The sequence below is a fragment of the Hemiscyllium ocellatum genome, chromosome 28, assembly GCF_020745735.1.
Source record: "Hemiscyllium ocellatum isolate sHemOce1 chromosome 28, sHemOce1.pat.X.cur, whole genome shotgun sequence".
Lineage (NCBI taxonomy): Eukaryota > Metazoa > Chordata > Chondrichthyes > Orectolobiformes > Hemiscylliidae > Hemiscyllium > Hemiscyllium ocellatum.
The window spans coordinates 23,576,855-23,591,617 of record NC_083428.1 but is presented as its reverse complement, the minus strand read 5'-3'; the positions used below and the strand labels follow the sequence as shown (position 1 = coordinate 23,591,617).

The following is a 14,763-nucleotide window of genomic DNA, read 5'->3' as shown; positions in this document are numbered from 1 at the left end:
CTCTGCAGGAAATTGCCCTTCAAGGTTCCAGTGTGTGGGAAACTACATCAGAAATTACCAGAGCAAAATTGGCACCCCCACTTTCCTGACAGGGACCTGGAGGCCCTGTTAAAAAAAGGGTGGAGAAAAAGGACCATCCTCAGGACCATCTGAAGACCACAGCTTCTCCTGAAGGTACCATTTGGGGCAACACTGTCTTCACAACCTAGAGGAACACCTGCAGGGCTGACTGTGACCCATTCCCTGGACTGGAATGATACAGAAACCTGGATTCTGAACATCAATGGCTGACTGACTGCATTCCATGAACAGGTATTAGCTGGTGCCTTGACTTACAGTGGTGGATCATCCTGACCAACAGTCCCACTGAAAATGACTAAGGGAGACTCCTCTTAAACATTGAGATAGAGTCATTTGGTTGAAGCAGATTTTACCACAAGCTAAAGGCACGTGGTACAGGTGCGTTGTTTACTGGCAATGATGTTTCAACAGACTGCCTGGCTTTGTCTACACTAAAAAGGAAAGTCCAGACAGAAGTACCACAAGCTCTGAAAGCAACAAAGCACAAAAAGTCAAAAGTAAATCACAGTTGCTTTAAGCATCCATTTAAATGCAAAATGAGTGATTACTAAGAATACAAGCCAAGAGCCCCATGAAGTATCCTGTGCCAATGTTAGATACCTGCTATGCACAGGGCAAAGCTGTGGCAATGCAATGAAATGTTTCAGTGAGTTCTAAAGGGCACAACTGAAGTACTGCACTGTACTATAACTCAATGCAGGATAGAGTTATACTAGCAATTTGCCATGCCAACATTTAGATGGAGGGTGCAGGTGGTCACTGTCTATGGAACATGCCATGTTGTTGAGAAGTGCTGGCCCAGATGGAGATGTCAACAAGCCACAGCTGGCAGGTAGCCACTCATGCTGGGAATTTGCACCATGATTCTCTCTACTGCCTGGGAAAACAGCAAGCCTTCGTTGAAGTGAGGCAAGATTTGGTAATAAAGGAAGTGTTCATGCACTCAACTTGGACCCTTGCCACTCACGAGCTAGCCAGTCAAAACTTTTGACCTGTTAAAAAATCTCTTTTTCCATTTTATACTTCACCAGCCATCACTATTGCTCATGTTATTTACAGGATGAGAAAATCCCACCCATTGTTTTAGTTTTGCTTCTGAGTCGGAGTGATTTCAGGTTGTCTGGAAACTTGATTACATGTGATTGAATTATACTTAGAAAATAAGAGATGATAAATAGTTCAGTGCCCTATAAAACTAATGTATCAGAGTAAAAAGAAAATACACAACAATGCATTCTATGACTTAGTACTATCTTTGTCTTTTCTGTCTCTCTATCTAGGTCAGCAAGTATGCAGACATCCTTCAAAGACAGCAGAGTGCAGTCTCAAGTGGTCAGGGCAGAGAAATGTTGTCCTGAGTGGCTTAAGCGAGAGAAAAATCTCCAAAAGACTGCTTTAGAAGGAGGCTTTTAAAAGGAAGCTGAATGTCTAGTGTGCAAGTTTTGATAGCATCAAGAATAATTAAAAAGCATCAAGCGAATACAAAAGTTTTCCAAAAATAAAACCAAATTGTAGCTGCACCCTCCAAACCAGGAAATTATAATGCAATTTAAACTGGAAAAGGTGATCCTTCAAATAAGGCTTGAATAAAATTTTGATCCTCTTACCTTCAGTCTTATCTGATATTTCTAATAAGACTTTCAAATGACTTTTATTCTATAACAGTTAGCATTTCTTGTGTAATAGATTACACATATTGTTATAAAATACATTAACAACTTGTGACTGACCGCTATAAAGTAAACTAAATTACAAAAACAACTGTAGGATCACACTTGCCTTGTATTACTATCAGCTGGGATCACCACTACACTTTCCACAACCAGCCTTGAGACATTTAGTTTTTGGGAATTGTTTGGGCAAAAACTTTGAGCAATGAGATTTTCACACATTTGTATTACAACTTTTAGGTCTATGTTTCATTATATCATGTTCTGCTCAATTAGAGCTTTAGATTTTGTACAATCAGAAAAGATCTAATTTTTTAAAAAATCCTAGGTAATGTAAAAATTTCTATATTGGTCGAGCTAGTGGAAGGTACTAAAAATGTATTAACTTTGAAAAGGAAATGCTGAATATCAATCAAACCAGTCCTGAGAAAAATTTTAATATCAGCACTTTTGCTGTCAAAACATGCAAATATTTGCAACTTACTTCATCAACTGTTATAGAGCCAATATTGAAAATCTAAGCATATTCCGTTTTAGAAAATGAAGTTTATTACCTGGTATCCCACTGTTTTTCTGTGCTCACTTGTCACTGGTAAGGCCTTTTTTAAAGACTTTAACGTTACATTGGAGATCTGACCTCCTCTTGCAGAAGTATCACCATCATGGAACAGCTCAGAAATCAGCTCAGACTTTGGAAACAAGTAACAAGATGACAAAATCTCAACATTGAGAATTGGAGCAGATTTCTAATTATTTGCTTACAACAGATTACATTTTGGATAACAATGACCAATTATTAAAACATTAAATCAGGTTCAGTCTTGCAATAAGTTCCCCAAACACAACCCCATAGCAATGATGAGAAAAACCCAGTCATTGCCAGACAGACTTTCCACTTAATTCCTTGTACATTCAATGAGGTTCACTGAATGCCACTAGTTTATCCAATACTCCTGTATTCCTCAAATCTCAATATAATTGACTATCCACTACATCTGACCTCCACTGCTAAATTACAATTCCTTTTCAATATTCCAACAAGCCTATTCCCTGCAATGACTTATCCTATGCTTTCTTCTACGAATCTACTTTCTGCCCCTTTGCAATATATCCATAAACAGGCCAGCACAGAAAAATACGAAACATCCATTTGTTCCTGCTGTCCTGACCAGCTCCAAAGTTATGGATAAGCCATAAATTTTCTTCAGTAAGCTGCAAAGCATTCAGTTCCCATCCATTAGCAATGTGCTCAACTATCTCCTGTGTTGTCTGTTTGAACAGAACCCAATGACAAAACGCTTCTGTCGACCTCAAAAGTAATCTTCAAATCCAATCCAATAGCAGCTGTGTGTAACTCTAACATTCCATCTCTAACACACCCACACAAACACAAAACAAAACATTTCAGTGCTAAAATCTCAATTTCAGATTCCCCCTGTTCTCTTCCACACTCCCTTATAATACCCTACACAAAGTTCAGCTCAGCTAAAACCATTCACATATTACCCGTTATCTAGAAAAGCTTCATAGGCTCATATACCAAGGCATGAACTTTAAAATACTTATCTGAAAATCTTATAGTTTTGTCACATTTGTAAATTTCCAAAACTCAATCCCAGCACACTTGTTATCTTCCAATTAGCTGAAATTTCAGTCATTAAAATTCTCTAAAACCATTTCCTTTTTGTCCATATTCTCAAAAGCCTTATCAAACTCTTGAAATGTTTCATTTTGGTCATTGTGTTCTCTCCCCCCCCCCCCATCTACCAGCATCATACACCATCTTCATTTTCCAAGCCACCAAGAACGTTTTAACCCATTAAGAAATCTATTGTTCCCATTTTTGTTATGTGCAATCCTTTTAAAGGAGGAGTTATTCTTTGTATATGGAATATGTTGGCAATCCATTGTCTATTTCTCATCCACACTATCAAAGCATCAATAGTGAACTATACTGTAGGACTGGAGTCCATTTACATATGGCAGGCATTTAAAAATCCATATTTTTGATTTCTTGATTAAAATCTATGCTGAAAATCATGACCATGAAACAGGTTATCAATAATTTTTAGTTAACTTCAAATTAAGTGTAGTTAGGACCTCCCCGACTCCAATTGCATAATCTAACCACTTGGATTTGATAACCATGCACTAACACAAGTTAAAACTGGCTTTGATCACAAAGGAATAAAGCATGTTGTAATGTATAAATGGCAAAGTTCCCATTTGATTTACACTGAGCTGCATGAAAACAGGTGCAACGTTAATACACAGCCAAAATAATTCTCAAAGCTAGAGACACACAACTGGACCACCTTCACTGTTCAGAGGCAAGATTACTGATACATTAACTGTAATTTAATCTCATTGATCTCTTAATGAAAGTAGAAATGATGACTCCAACCTGCAGACTGTAAAAAAGGTTACCTTTCACAATCTGCAATTTTGTAATTCGTAAGGGCTTCATCATCTGAGAAGTCAGCTACAACAAACCCTGCTTAAGTTGAAGTCATAATAAAGTGACCTAGGTCTTGTTGTGGAACTTAAATCACTTCACATCTAGTCAAGAAATTATGAGAAACAAGAAGGACCAAGAAGAAATGTATTTAGAAGATATACCCTTAGTTGAAGATTAATCAGTTGAATTCCTTTGTGGTACAAGTTGTATGGTGTTATGTTTAACTAGGAATCAGGAACCCGCCACGTAATCCTATTGTTACATTTCATCAATTCAATTAGATTTTACTTTTAAAAAAAAAATCAATTATTTCACATGTAGCTTTACAGACATCAAGTGCTCACAAGTGGGTCAAAACATCTATGAAAATGTTATCAAGTTGTGGATCAATGAAAATTTTCAAATTTCTACGAATTGCAAAAATGTTTACTTTACATTGTGGAAACCTGGTAAATAGATCAAGCTAGATAACAAATTTATAAACCCACAATCTTAAAAAAATTCTGAATGTAATCAGAAAATTTCAATTAGCAATGTTTGAGAATGTAGGCTTCAAAATTTTTGCATTTTGGAAATGAGACTATCCCATTCCACCTAGAATAGACGGTACAATTCAGACCTATGGGAACTGGTTCAATACAATGCAACACTTCCACAAACTAGGTCAAGAGTGCTTACCTTGCTTGCTTTCAAAATGTTAATTGGTTCTTCATAAACTGTGTCTCTATTTTTCTCTAAAAATCCTTCACACTGATACAGCACCTAGGAAGCGATTCATAAGCTTCTTAATAGATATAACATTGAATAAATCTTCTTGACCCAGTCACTTTCTGACATTTATAGTGTCTGATTTATAGCCCACATCACTTTAAACAAAAAGAGGATGCGGTCTTCAGTCAGGCAACTTTATTTTACTGTTGGATAATAAGCAGCATTCAAGGTGAAGAACATCACACCAAGCAAAAAAAAAGTGAAATTGGGAAAATTCTAATCGGCACCAACTTAAATCAACTAGATGTAGGAAAGATGCTGCAGACTATTTTAATTGGCATGGGTGGATGGTGGTGGCTGATAAACTTATTACATAGACCCCAATGCTTCTGCCAGTATCACTGAGCCAGTGATATGAAGTGGTGACAGGTTCAGTGTGTACAGACATTTAGCTCAATGATGAAGAAGAGGAAGTAGATCTATTACTTAATAGCTCATAAGATGTATTCCAAACAATGTTAAGAGCTCCACTTAAAACTCAAGTTTGCTACTGCTGAAACATTCTCCCAATTTTGGTAATAATAGTGGAAGTAAAAAATAAATATTTACCATAATTCCATAGGGAGGGGCAGTGGAGAGTTTAATCTAAGGGTGACCATGCCTCAGACAAAGGGACAGGTTGAGAAAGAGAGACCTTCATGGCAACCTCAGCCTGAGCTGAACTTGCACTGTTGGCATCACTCTGCATTACAAACCAGCCAACTCAACTACCCCAACCCCCAAACATTGAACCCACATCGACAATCCTTCATAATTTGGAGCTTATTGGTTGATCTCATTGGCATTTTTAGGTAGTGCCTTCCTTATACAGCAAAAGTTACTCAAAACATGAGTACAAGACTGCTACTGAAATAGTTTAAATTTTCAGTTTTAAAATGTAAACACTGTCTAAGTTACCAGTTTTCTGCCAGGCCTCAAAGGTTTAGACAGTGTCAACTTCAAAAAGAGTTAAGTAGACACGGAGTACATTTCAAAAGATTTGCTTCCTTAAATTCTGAAATTTCAGCTCCTTTCATCTCCTGTCATGACCAGGAGTCTGAATTCCCAAGAACTGGACATTTTTAAGCTCTATTCAAATAATGTATTTTTAAAAGAAAAAAAATGGTCTGACAGACAAAACAGCCATGCAAGTTAAGTGGCTTTACAGATTCTGAAGAGAGATGTACCACACCTAATCAAAAAGGATTTTTTTTTTTAAAAAGAGGGAAAATGCAACCCCACCGAGGGCTTGGTGAATACTGGAGGGGTTCCAGTTCATCCCTACTCACCACAACATTAATGGTATGGGATTTCCATTCTGGAGCCATGAAACAGGAAACCTTGCCCAGGGTCTGGTTGTAACAATATCCAAAGTTGTTTATGACTCTTTTAAAAATCTAATTGATTGTAACAAGAAATGAACTGTATATAATAATTAGTTCTGTTATAGAATTTAACAAAATCACCTACATCAGCAGCAAAATGAAGAATAATGAAAGCAGAATTTGACATCCTGGGTTTCTGAAAGTGATGACTTGCATGGAGATGACGATCATATAATTTCCGAACCCACTTCTCATCTGTTCCATTAAGTATCTAAAATTTAAAAACACAAATGCCCACAGACCAATACAAATAGTTACTGGAAAGAAATCAACCAGCAGGATTGAAAGCAGTTAACATTTCAGGCCCTTTCTCAGGATGGTTCAGGGCAAAGGTCACTCAACCGGAAACATTAACCCTGATTTCTCTCCACAGATGCTGCCAGACATGCTGAGCTTTTCCAGCAACTTGTATTTTTGTCCAATTTACAGCATCCCAAGTTCTTTCAGTTTTATTCCGTCTTTCGTGGTTTATAATCAATTTCCCTTTCCTTTCATCTTGGTTCGTAATTTAGAGCTGCTTTATTTAAAAGCAATTCTCTGAACCAGTAACAGAGCAGTAGCATGCACAATTACCAAAAAGATAAGAGTCCCAAGAATCTTCAAGTCATGGGACCTAAAACAAATTCTTTTTCTCTCCCTATAGGTATTGACAGTCGAGTTGCTCCAGCCCTGGTTTTATTACAGATCTGTGAATTTTGCTTTTATCCGCACTGTTACCACGTTCTAAAATCAGCTTGGGCGATTTCTAAAACCAAACTTCAACTTGGTTCAGAATTCAAGAAAGGAGATTCTTTGAAAGTAAAACAGTGGCAGATTTTTTTTTGTGCACATCTACAACTGATGGCCTCAAAAGACTTGGCCTGACAGTAACACAACTACTGTATTTAACCCCCTTGTGGCCTGAAGGATAACTCAATATGTGAGCTAGGACAGACTGGCCAGTGGCTAGTGGCAGAGGGAGAGAGTGGGAGTTCCAATGCTACTATAAAACTAGATCAATTAATGAAATCTCATTTCCCACCTTGGCAACTCATTCCTGATTACAATGGAGTTGCACATGCAATTCCATGCGGTCAACATCAAAAAGTAGGGAAGATTTGACCAGAAGGTACCATGGTAACAATGCGTATACAAAGGACATGTTCCTTTGCTTGCGACTACAGGAAAGAAATAAATCATTTCAAGCTTTAAAATGTGTAGTGCTTATTATTTCAGGTTGCTTTAACTTTTTTTTTTAAAAAAAAGTCCTCACATCTGCTTCATCAAGAAGATAGTCACTCAGACTCTTACCAGTGTTCTATATTTACAGGTTGCACTCCCCAACCAGGTGGTGATACAACAGCTTGTCTATAATTGTCCACAGTTGTCAATATTTAAAACTAAAATTGTGCATCTTTCCATTTCCTGAACATCATGCATTAATTCTTACCTTACATTCTTCATCTAGAAGATCCAAGACTCCCAGCTTTGCTTCTATAACATCAATACAAGCTTGATTGTCATAGTAATCAATAAGTGTCCACGGTAAACCCTCAGCCAAGTACTCCTCCTGCTCCAGCTTGAACACATGCTGGAAAGAAAATATTCAGATAATATTCTACACGTATGGACAAAGATTTGACTGTACAATTATACATAGCCACTAATAAGAGCTGCTTGACATCAAATGAATTCTTTAAATAGCATCAGTGCCATTTATTGGTGTGCTTTCAATTATGTTCAACAGTAGCCATCTCCCCTAACCTATAGGTTACCCATTTAAGCCAGAGAAGAGTCTTTGTTTACTCTGGTTCAGAGACTTGCAATCCTCTATTTCCACCATCTTTTGAGGAACAGTGCCTTTGAATCTAAGGCAGGTAATTTTTATAATCTGTTTCTCCTCCTGTGTATCTAGGAGGTAAGATGGGATCTTGTGTGGCAACATTATACACTTCACTAATTGAGTACATGAGACAATAAAATCTAAATATAGACAGTTCAAGAAGCAAGTTGAAATATTATTGGGGTACACCTAATGCAATGTTATTAAATATTGTGGCAGGTTCAAGAGACATTGTGGTGGACTTCAAATCGTATATAAATGAAAATCTTAAGTGATACAGAAGAAATAACCTCAAGAGGCTGTGTGGATAGGAGCAAGTGGTTATTGAATATATCTGACAGTGTATTTAATTTGGAACACATGAATCATTCTTAACAAAAAGGTCACAAAGCTGTGGAATTCGTTACCTCAAAATGCTAGACAGATAGTCAGACATGGAGTAAATTTAAGGAGCTAAGCAGGTTTTTGAATTAACAGTGGAGTTGACAAGTTGTGGAGAGCAGGCAGGAAAATGGAGTTAAGGCTGAGAGAAGACGACCAATGATTGTATTCAAAGGTGGAACAGGTTTGAAGGACAGAATTGCCTTCTGTTCGTGCTTAGCTATCAACACTGCAATGCTCAACTACTAGTATTTGCTCTATTAACAACTTGCAATTTTCAAGTTATCACATTAATCGAGTAGATGATCAGATTTATCGACTTCATCTTCAAGCTGCAAGATTCAGCTGATTAACTGTAGACTGGCAGCAAAACAATTACTGTGGGCTTCTTTAAAGCTAAAATGATCAGCTTTTACCTGGCTGATAAGACAACTGAATGTTTAACATTTTCACCATCTGTTTCCCGACCACCCCCCCCCCACTTCTAAAAGTAGAACTTACATTTTAAAAAGGGAAGCAATATATTTAACAATGTGGGGTAAAATTCTTTTCAGATGTACAATGGAAGATGTTAAAGGAGGTACAGAAATAATAGATTGGTCAATGAGGTATATTTTGAGAGAGTGGAGGGAATTGGAGAAGCAGTGATGTCAGAATCCTCTTTATGGAAGCTTCAATGAGAGCATATTATTGAACTGCAAACCTTGGACAAGCATGAAAAACTGATAACAAGAATGGAACATAACAGTGGCAAAAAAGTCTATATCTTGCCCCATAAAAATCGTAATGTTGTGCAAGTTCAGTATTGCAAAAGATGGACACGAGCATGAAAGAGCAATTGGTTGAAATGGTCAGTCAGAAACTTGTGACCCTAAGTAGCCATAATTGGCTAATCAAAGAACAAAAAAAATCACTGACTCAAATGTAAATATGGGCTCCTAAGTTTAAATCCATTGGACCCAACATCCTTGGTCTTCAGAAAATTGATGAAACATATGCTTGAAAACTTGCTTCTTCACAAAATGAATCATTGAGTTGTTAATTTTAAGAGATAGATACATTTTTGACAAAGGTATTAGGGGATATGGACCAAAGGTGGAGTTAGATCACAGATCAGCCATGACTTCAAGGGGCAGAATGACCTACTCACATTCCTATACAAGTTAAATATGAGTGCAAATCTAACTATTGCCTTTGCTTAATGCACTAACAAATTATATAGACCTTGGGCAGTCAGAACACTGACAAATTGGCCAATGGGGTAGTGACCATAACATTTAAAATGTGGTTGATCAGTTAAAAATAATTGAAAAAAAATGGCAGGGAAATTACATGGTAAACAGAGCTACAGAGCACTAGGTACATGCACGGGTGGCTATAGAGCCCTCGTGATGAAATTTTTAGCATCATTTTTACTGCAAGAGCATTTTTCCTTTCACAATTCACACCAGCCCAGAGATGGGACTAAATATCTTGACTCAGGGGAACTTTCAGTTGATTGGGGTGGGGGAAGAATTATCAAAGGAGGACCACAAAATTCTCCTAGAAGAAAGTGAAGGAAAGAGCCAGTCAGGATTGTTGTGGGTTTCTGGGGATGGACAGTTAGAGGGGGGAGGCTTCCTCCCCTGTATGATTCATGCACTAGTGAGGTGGTGTCCCAGTGAAAATCACACATCTTTGTTGCCAGCCCATCCATGTGCACCTCCCCATTATTACTCACTCCTGGCCTGGGCTAATCAAAGTTGGGCATTGAATGGCTATTATCAGCAGCAATCCCCAATTCCTCCAGTGGTACAGCTCTAATCCATTGCAGGTTCTCTAGTGGAATTGTGGTGAAGATGGTGAAGAATAAGAAATCAAAAACATAAATCCCATCCCTGGGATCCAATGTTCTTGTGAAGGCTCACAACTACCAATTCTCCCAAAAATCAGCATGAGAATGTACTTATCAATTTTGCTAAACTCCCCATCACTTTCAGTAAATATCACTCCCTATAATCTTCAAAAGGTCATTGCCACCCAAATCTTGGCAAAGACAAGCCAGGGAACTATAGACCAGGGAGCCTGACCTTGGTGGTTGGCAAGTTGTTGGAGGGAATCCTGAGGGACAGGATGCACATGTATTTAGAAAGGCAAGGACTGATTTGGGATAGTCAACATGGCTATGTGCGTGGAAATCATGTTTCACAATCTTGATTGAGTTTTTTGAAGTAACAAAAAAGATGAAGGCAATGCAGTAGATGTGATCTATATGGACTTCAGTAAGGCGTTCAACAAGATTCCTCATGGTAGACTGATTAGCAAGGTTAGATCTCAGAATACAGGGAAAACTAATCACTTGGATACAGAACTGGCTCAAAAGGTAGAAGACAGAGGGTGGTGGTGGTGGAGGGTAGTTTTTCAGACTGGGGCCTGTGACCAGTGGAGTGCCACAAGGATCGGTGCTGGGTTCTCTACTTTTTGTCATTTACATAAATGATTTGGATGAGAGCATAAAGAGGGACAGTTAGTAAGTTTGCAGATGACACCAAAATTGGAGGTGTAGTGGACATCGAAGGAGGGTTACCTCAGATTACAACAGGATCTGGACCAGATCGACAAATGGACTGAGAAGCGGCAGGTGGAGTTTAATTTAGATAAATGTGAGGTGCTGCAGTTGGGAAAGCAAATCTTAGCAGGACTTGTACACTTAATGGTAAGGCCCTAGGGAGTGTTGCTGAACAAAGAGACCTTGGAGTGCAGGTTCATAGCTCCTTGAAGGCAGATAAGATAGTGAAGGTGGCGTTTGGTATGCTTTCCTTTATTGGTCAGAGTACAGGAGTTGGGAGGTCATGTTGTGACTGTTCAGCTCATTGGTTAGGCTATTGTTGGAATATTGTGAAATTCTAGTCTTCTTCATATCGGAAAGATGTTGTGAAATTGAAAGGGTTCAGAAAAAGATTTACAAGGATGTTGCCAGGGTTGGAGGATCTGAGCTACAGGGAGAGGCTGAACAGGTTGGGGCTGTTTTCCCTGGAGCGGAGGCTGAGGTTTAAAAAATTATGAGGGGCATGGATAGGATAAATTGACAAAGTCTTTTCCCTGGGGTCAGGGAGTCCAGAACTAGAGGGCATAGGTTTAGGATGGAGAGGGGAAAGATATAAAGAGAGACCTAAAGGGGCAACTTTTTCACGCAGAGAGTGGTACGTGTATGGAATGAGCTGTCAGAGGATGTGGAGGAGGCTGGTACAATTGCAATATTTAAAAGGCATTTGGATGGGTATATGAATAGGAAGGGTTTGGAGGGATATGGGCCGGGTGCTGGCAGGTGGGACTAGATTGGGTTGGGATATCTGGTCGGCCTGGACAGGTTGGACTGAAGGGTCTCTTTCCATGCTGTACATCTCTATGACTATTTGTTTCAGGGTGCCCACAATGTCTGGTTATTTCAAAATGGAACATTCCAAACATATTTTGTATAACAGGACCATGACCCCCACAACATAAAATGGATTAATTCAAGTGGGAAGAGGAGATTGTTGCTGATACCCAAGGCATCACAACTTGCAGCACTGTTTTCATCCTGATATCCTCATCAAGCCCAAATGAGCATTTAATTAAATCAGCTATGAACATAATTCTGCTTTATCTCAGGACATAAACCTTCACAAAACAGATTCATGACCAAAAGATCTTCTGCTGCTTACCTAGATGTCAAAAAAAAACAAACATACAAACTGGTTTTAAAAATAAAGGAATCCCAGGATAAAAAGATGAAATAATGCAAGGAGTCACAGAATTTTAAAAACACTTAGAAATCCTACCCAGTTAAATTGTTGCTGCAACTTCTCATTTGCAAAATTGATGCAAAATTGTTCAAAGCTGTTATTTTCAAATGTTTCAAACCTAAAACAACAGTTTAAAAAAAAACTTTATTACAACGATTATTTTCAAGAATGTATGGGGTAAGAATAAAGCTAGTCTCTCCTACCCATAAATATCCAACACACCAATGAAGGCATGTTGTTTTGAAGAGGATCTTAAGGCTTTATTGACTTGATTCACAATCCAGCTGAACAGCTGCCCATAAGTGTGTTTCGCAAGAGCATCCCTGGAACAGGTTGCCTGTTTCAGTGTCATTGATTTGATATATGTTTCGTTTAATGTAACCAGCTTGCGGTGACAAAGCCAATGGGCCAGCTGCTTTTTCTCAAGTCCCAATAACTTGCAGAATTGATCAAGATTCTTATCTTTTAACTGCATGCGAAAGAAAGACAACAAGCAAATCTACAAGTTAAGCAGGTGTATCAAAATTCCATGGTTTGAGCATATACTCCTCACTCATTTTACTTTTCATTCTACTGTCAATAAGTTTGAACACATTCACTAAAAATTAGATAAAGATACAGATTAGTCTGTTCTCAAAAACAGGACATATTTAAAAATAAACTTTAAACAAAATCATTTCGCTACACTGAACAGTGATGAATGCTTTGTGCATAACATTGCAGTTTTGCAACTCTGACCTTTGTTGTCTGCCTAATGATCCAATTCTGCTCAGTTTTTACAGCACACAGTAAATTAGCTCGTCACAACTTTTTCCCCTCTAGATCCCATTTCAAGATTCAAAATTGTCACAACACCCAAGAATGAACTCTGTCCCTTCTCCAGCTTTTATAAAACAGATCTTCATAGCTGCCTCAGGTGGTTAGAACACAAATTTCAGCTCATCACCCCACTTGGGTTCTCAACCCCCACTTCAGAGAAGCCCTGCAGTAAACTAGAAATATTGGATCACACTGCACCTCCTGTGTTTAGATTTCTTCCACATACTATTTAGAAAAAGTGATAATTTTGTCAGACAGAACCAGAGTATTGTCGAAACGATGTTCTGTAGAAACTTTATTTCACTGATCAGGACAACTGGCAAGAAAGACCAACAGAAAAGGAACATTTCTACCCAGAGGGGGGAAAGAGAGGTTTCCTTTATAGCCTAAAGACACCACCTCCTATTGCTCCCTTGATCATGACCTCACTTCCCATCACCAAACCATCATCTCCCAGACCATACACAACCTCATCACTTCAGAGGATCTCCCAGCCATTGTTTCCAACTTCAGCTCGGGAAACCTGCCCATTCTACCTCCTACCCAAGATTCACAAGCCTGACTACCCCAGCCACTTATCTCCACATACATTGATATGGCCCTATCACCCTGGTCCAGGAACTCCCCACATACATTCAGGACACCACCCACATTCACCACCTCCAAGACTTATTTCCCTGGCCCCCAAAGCCTCATCTTCACCTTGGACATCCAGTCCCTATACACCTCCATCAGCCATGATCAGGACCTCCAAGCCCTCCATTTCTTCCTCTCAAGGTCCGCAGTAGTACCCTTCCATTGACACACTAGTTTGGCTGAATTGGTCCTCAATTTCTCCTCTAGATAGAGGGTAGCCATGGGCAATCTCATGGACCCCAGTTATGCTTGTCTGTCAGTTACGTGGAACAGTCCACCTTCCTTAGACATGCTGGCACCATTCCCCGCCTTTCCCTCCGCTACATTGATGACTGCATCAGCACCACCTCATGCCTCCACGACGGGGTTGAACAGTTCAATTTCAACACATTCCATCCTGACTGTAAGCTCACCTGGACCATCTGACACCTCCCTCCCCTTCCTGGGCCTCTCCATCTCCAGTGACAGACTCAACGCTGGCAACTTTTACAAACTCACCAATTCCCACAACTACTTGGACCACACTTCCTCCTACAAAAATGCTATCCCTTATTCCCTAATTCCTCTGCTGCGTCTGCTCCCAGGAGGAGCAGTTCCACCACAGAACACACCAGATGGTCTCCTTCTTTAAGGTCACAATTTCCCCTCATGTGGTTGATGCCCTCCAGCGCACCTCATCCACTTCCTCCACCTCTGCCCTCGAACCCCACCCCTCAAACCACAAGGACAGAACCACTCTGACCCTCACCTTCCACCCCAACCTCCATACATTGGATCATCCTCTGTCTTTTCTGCCACTTACAAACTGGCCCCACCCCTATCCACTTTCCATAAAGACCATTCCCTCCACAACTCCATCAGGTCCTCCACCTCCAACAACCTACTCTCCCCTCCCGACACCTTCCCCTGCCACAGTAGGAATTGCAAAACCTGTGCCCACACCTCTCCTCTCCTCTCCCCTCCTCCAAATCCCCAAAGAAGCCTTCCACATCCA

At 39.4% G+C, this 14,763-nt stretch overlaps 1 protein-coding gene across 1 annotated transcript in view; it reads right to left on the bottom strand.

Moving 5' to 3' along the window:
- Window positions 1–14,763, bottom strand: part of LOC132829215 (unconventional myosin-Va-like) — a 175,290-nt gene that overhangs the window by 97,428 nt on the left and 63,099 nt on the right. The window contains exons 10-15 of the mRNA XM_060846582.1: window positions 12,518–12,783; window positions 12,351–12,432; window positions 7,774–7,914; window positions 6,430–6,555; window positions 4,888–4,971; window positions 2,306–2,440 (exon numbers count right to left, since the gene is read on the bottom strand). Of these exons, the coding sequence (XP_060702565.1) occupies window positions 2,306–2,440; window positions 4,888–4,971; window positions 6,430–6,555; window positions 7,774–7,914; window positions 12,351–12,432; window positions 12,518–12,783 (834 nt within the window). The remainder of the gene's footprint in view (window positions 1–2,305; window positions 2,441–4,887; window positions 4,972–6,429; window positions 6,556–7,773; window positions 7,915–12,350; window positions 12,433–12,517; window positions 12,784–14,763) is intronic.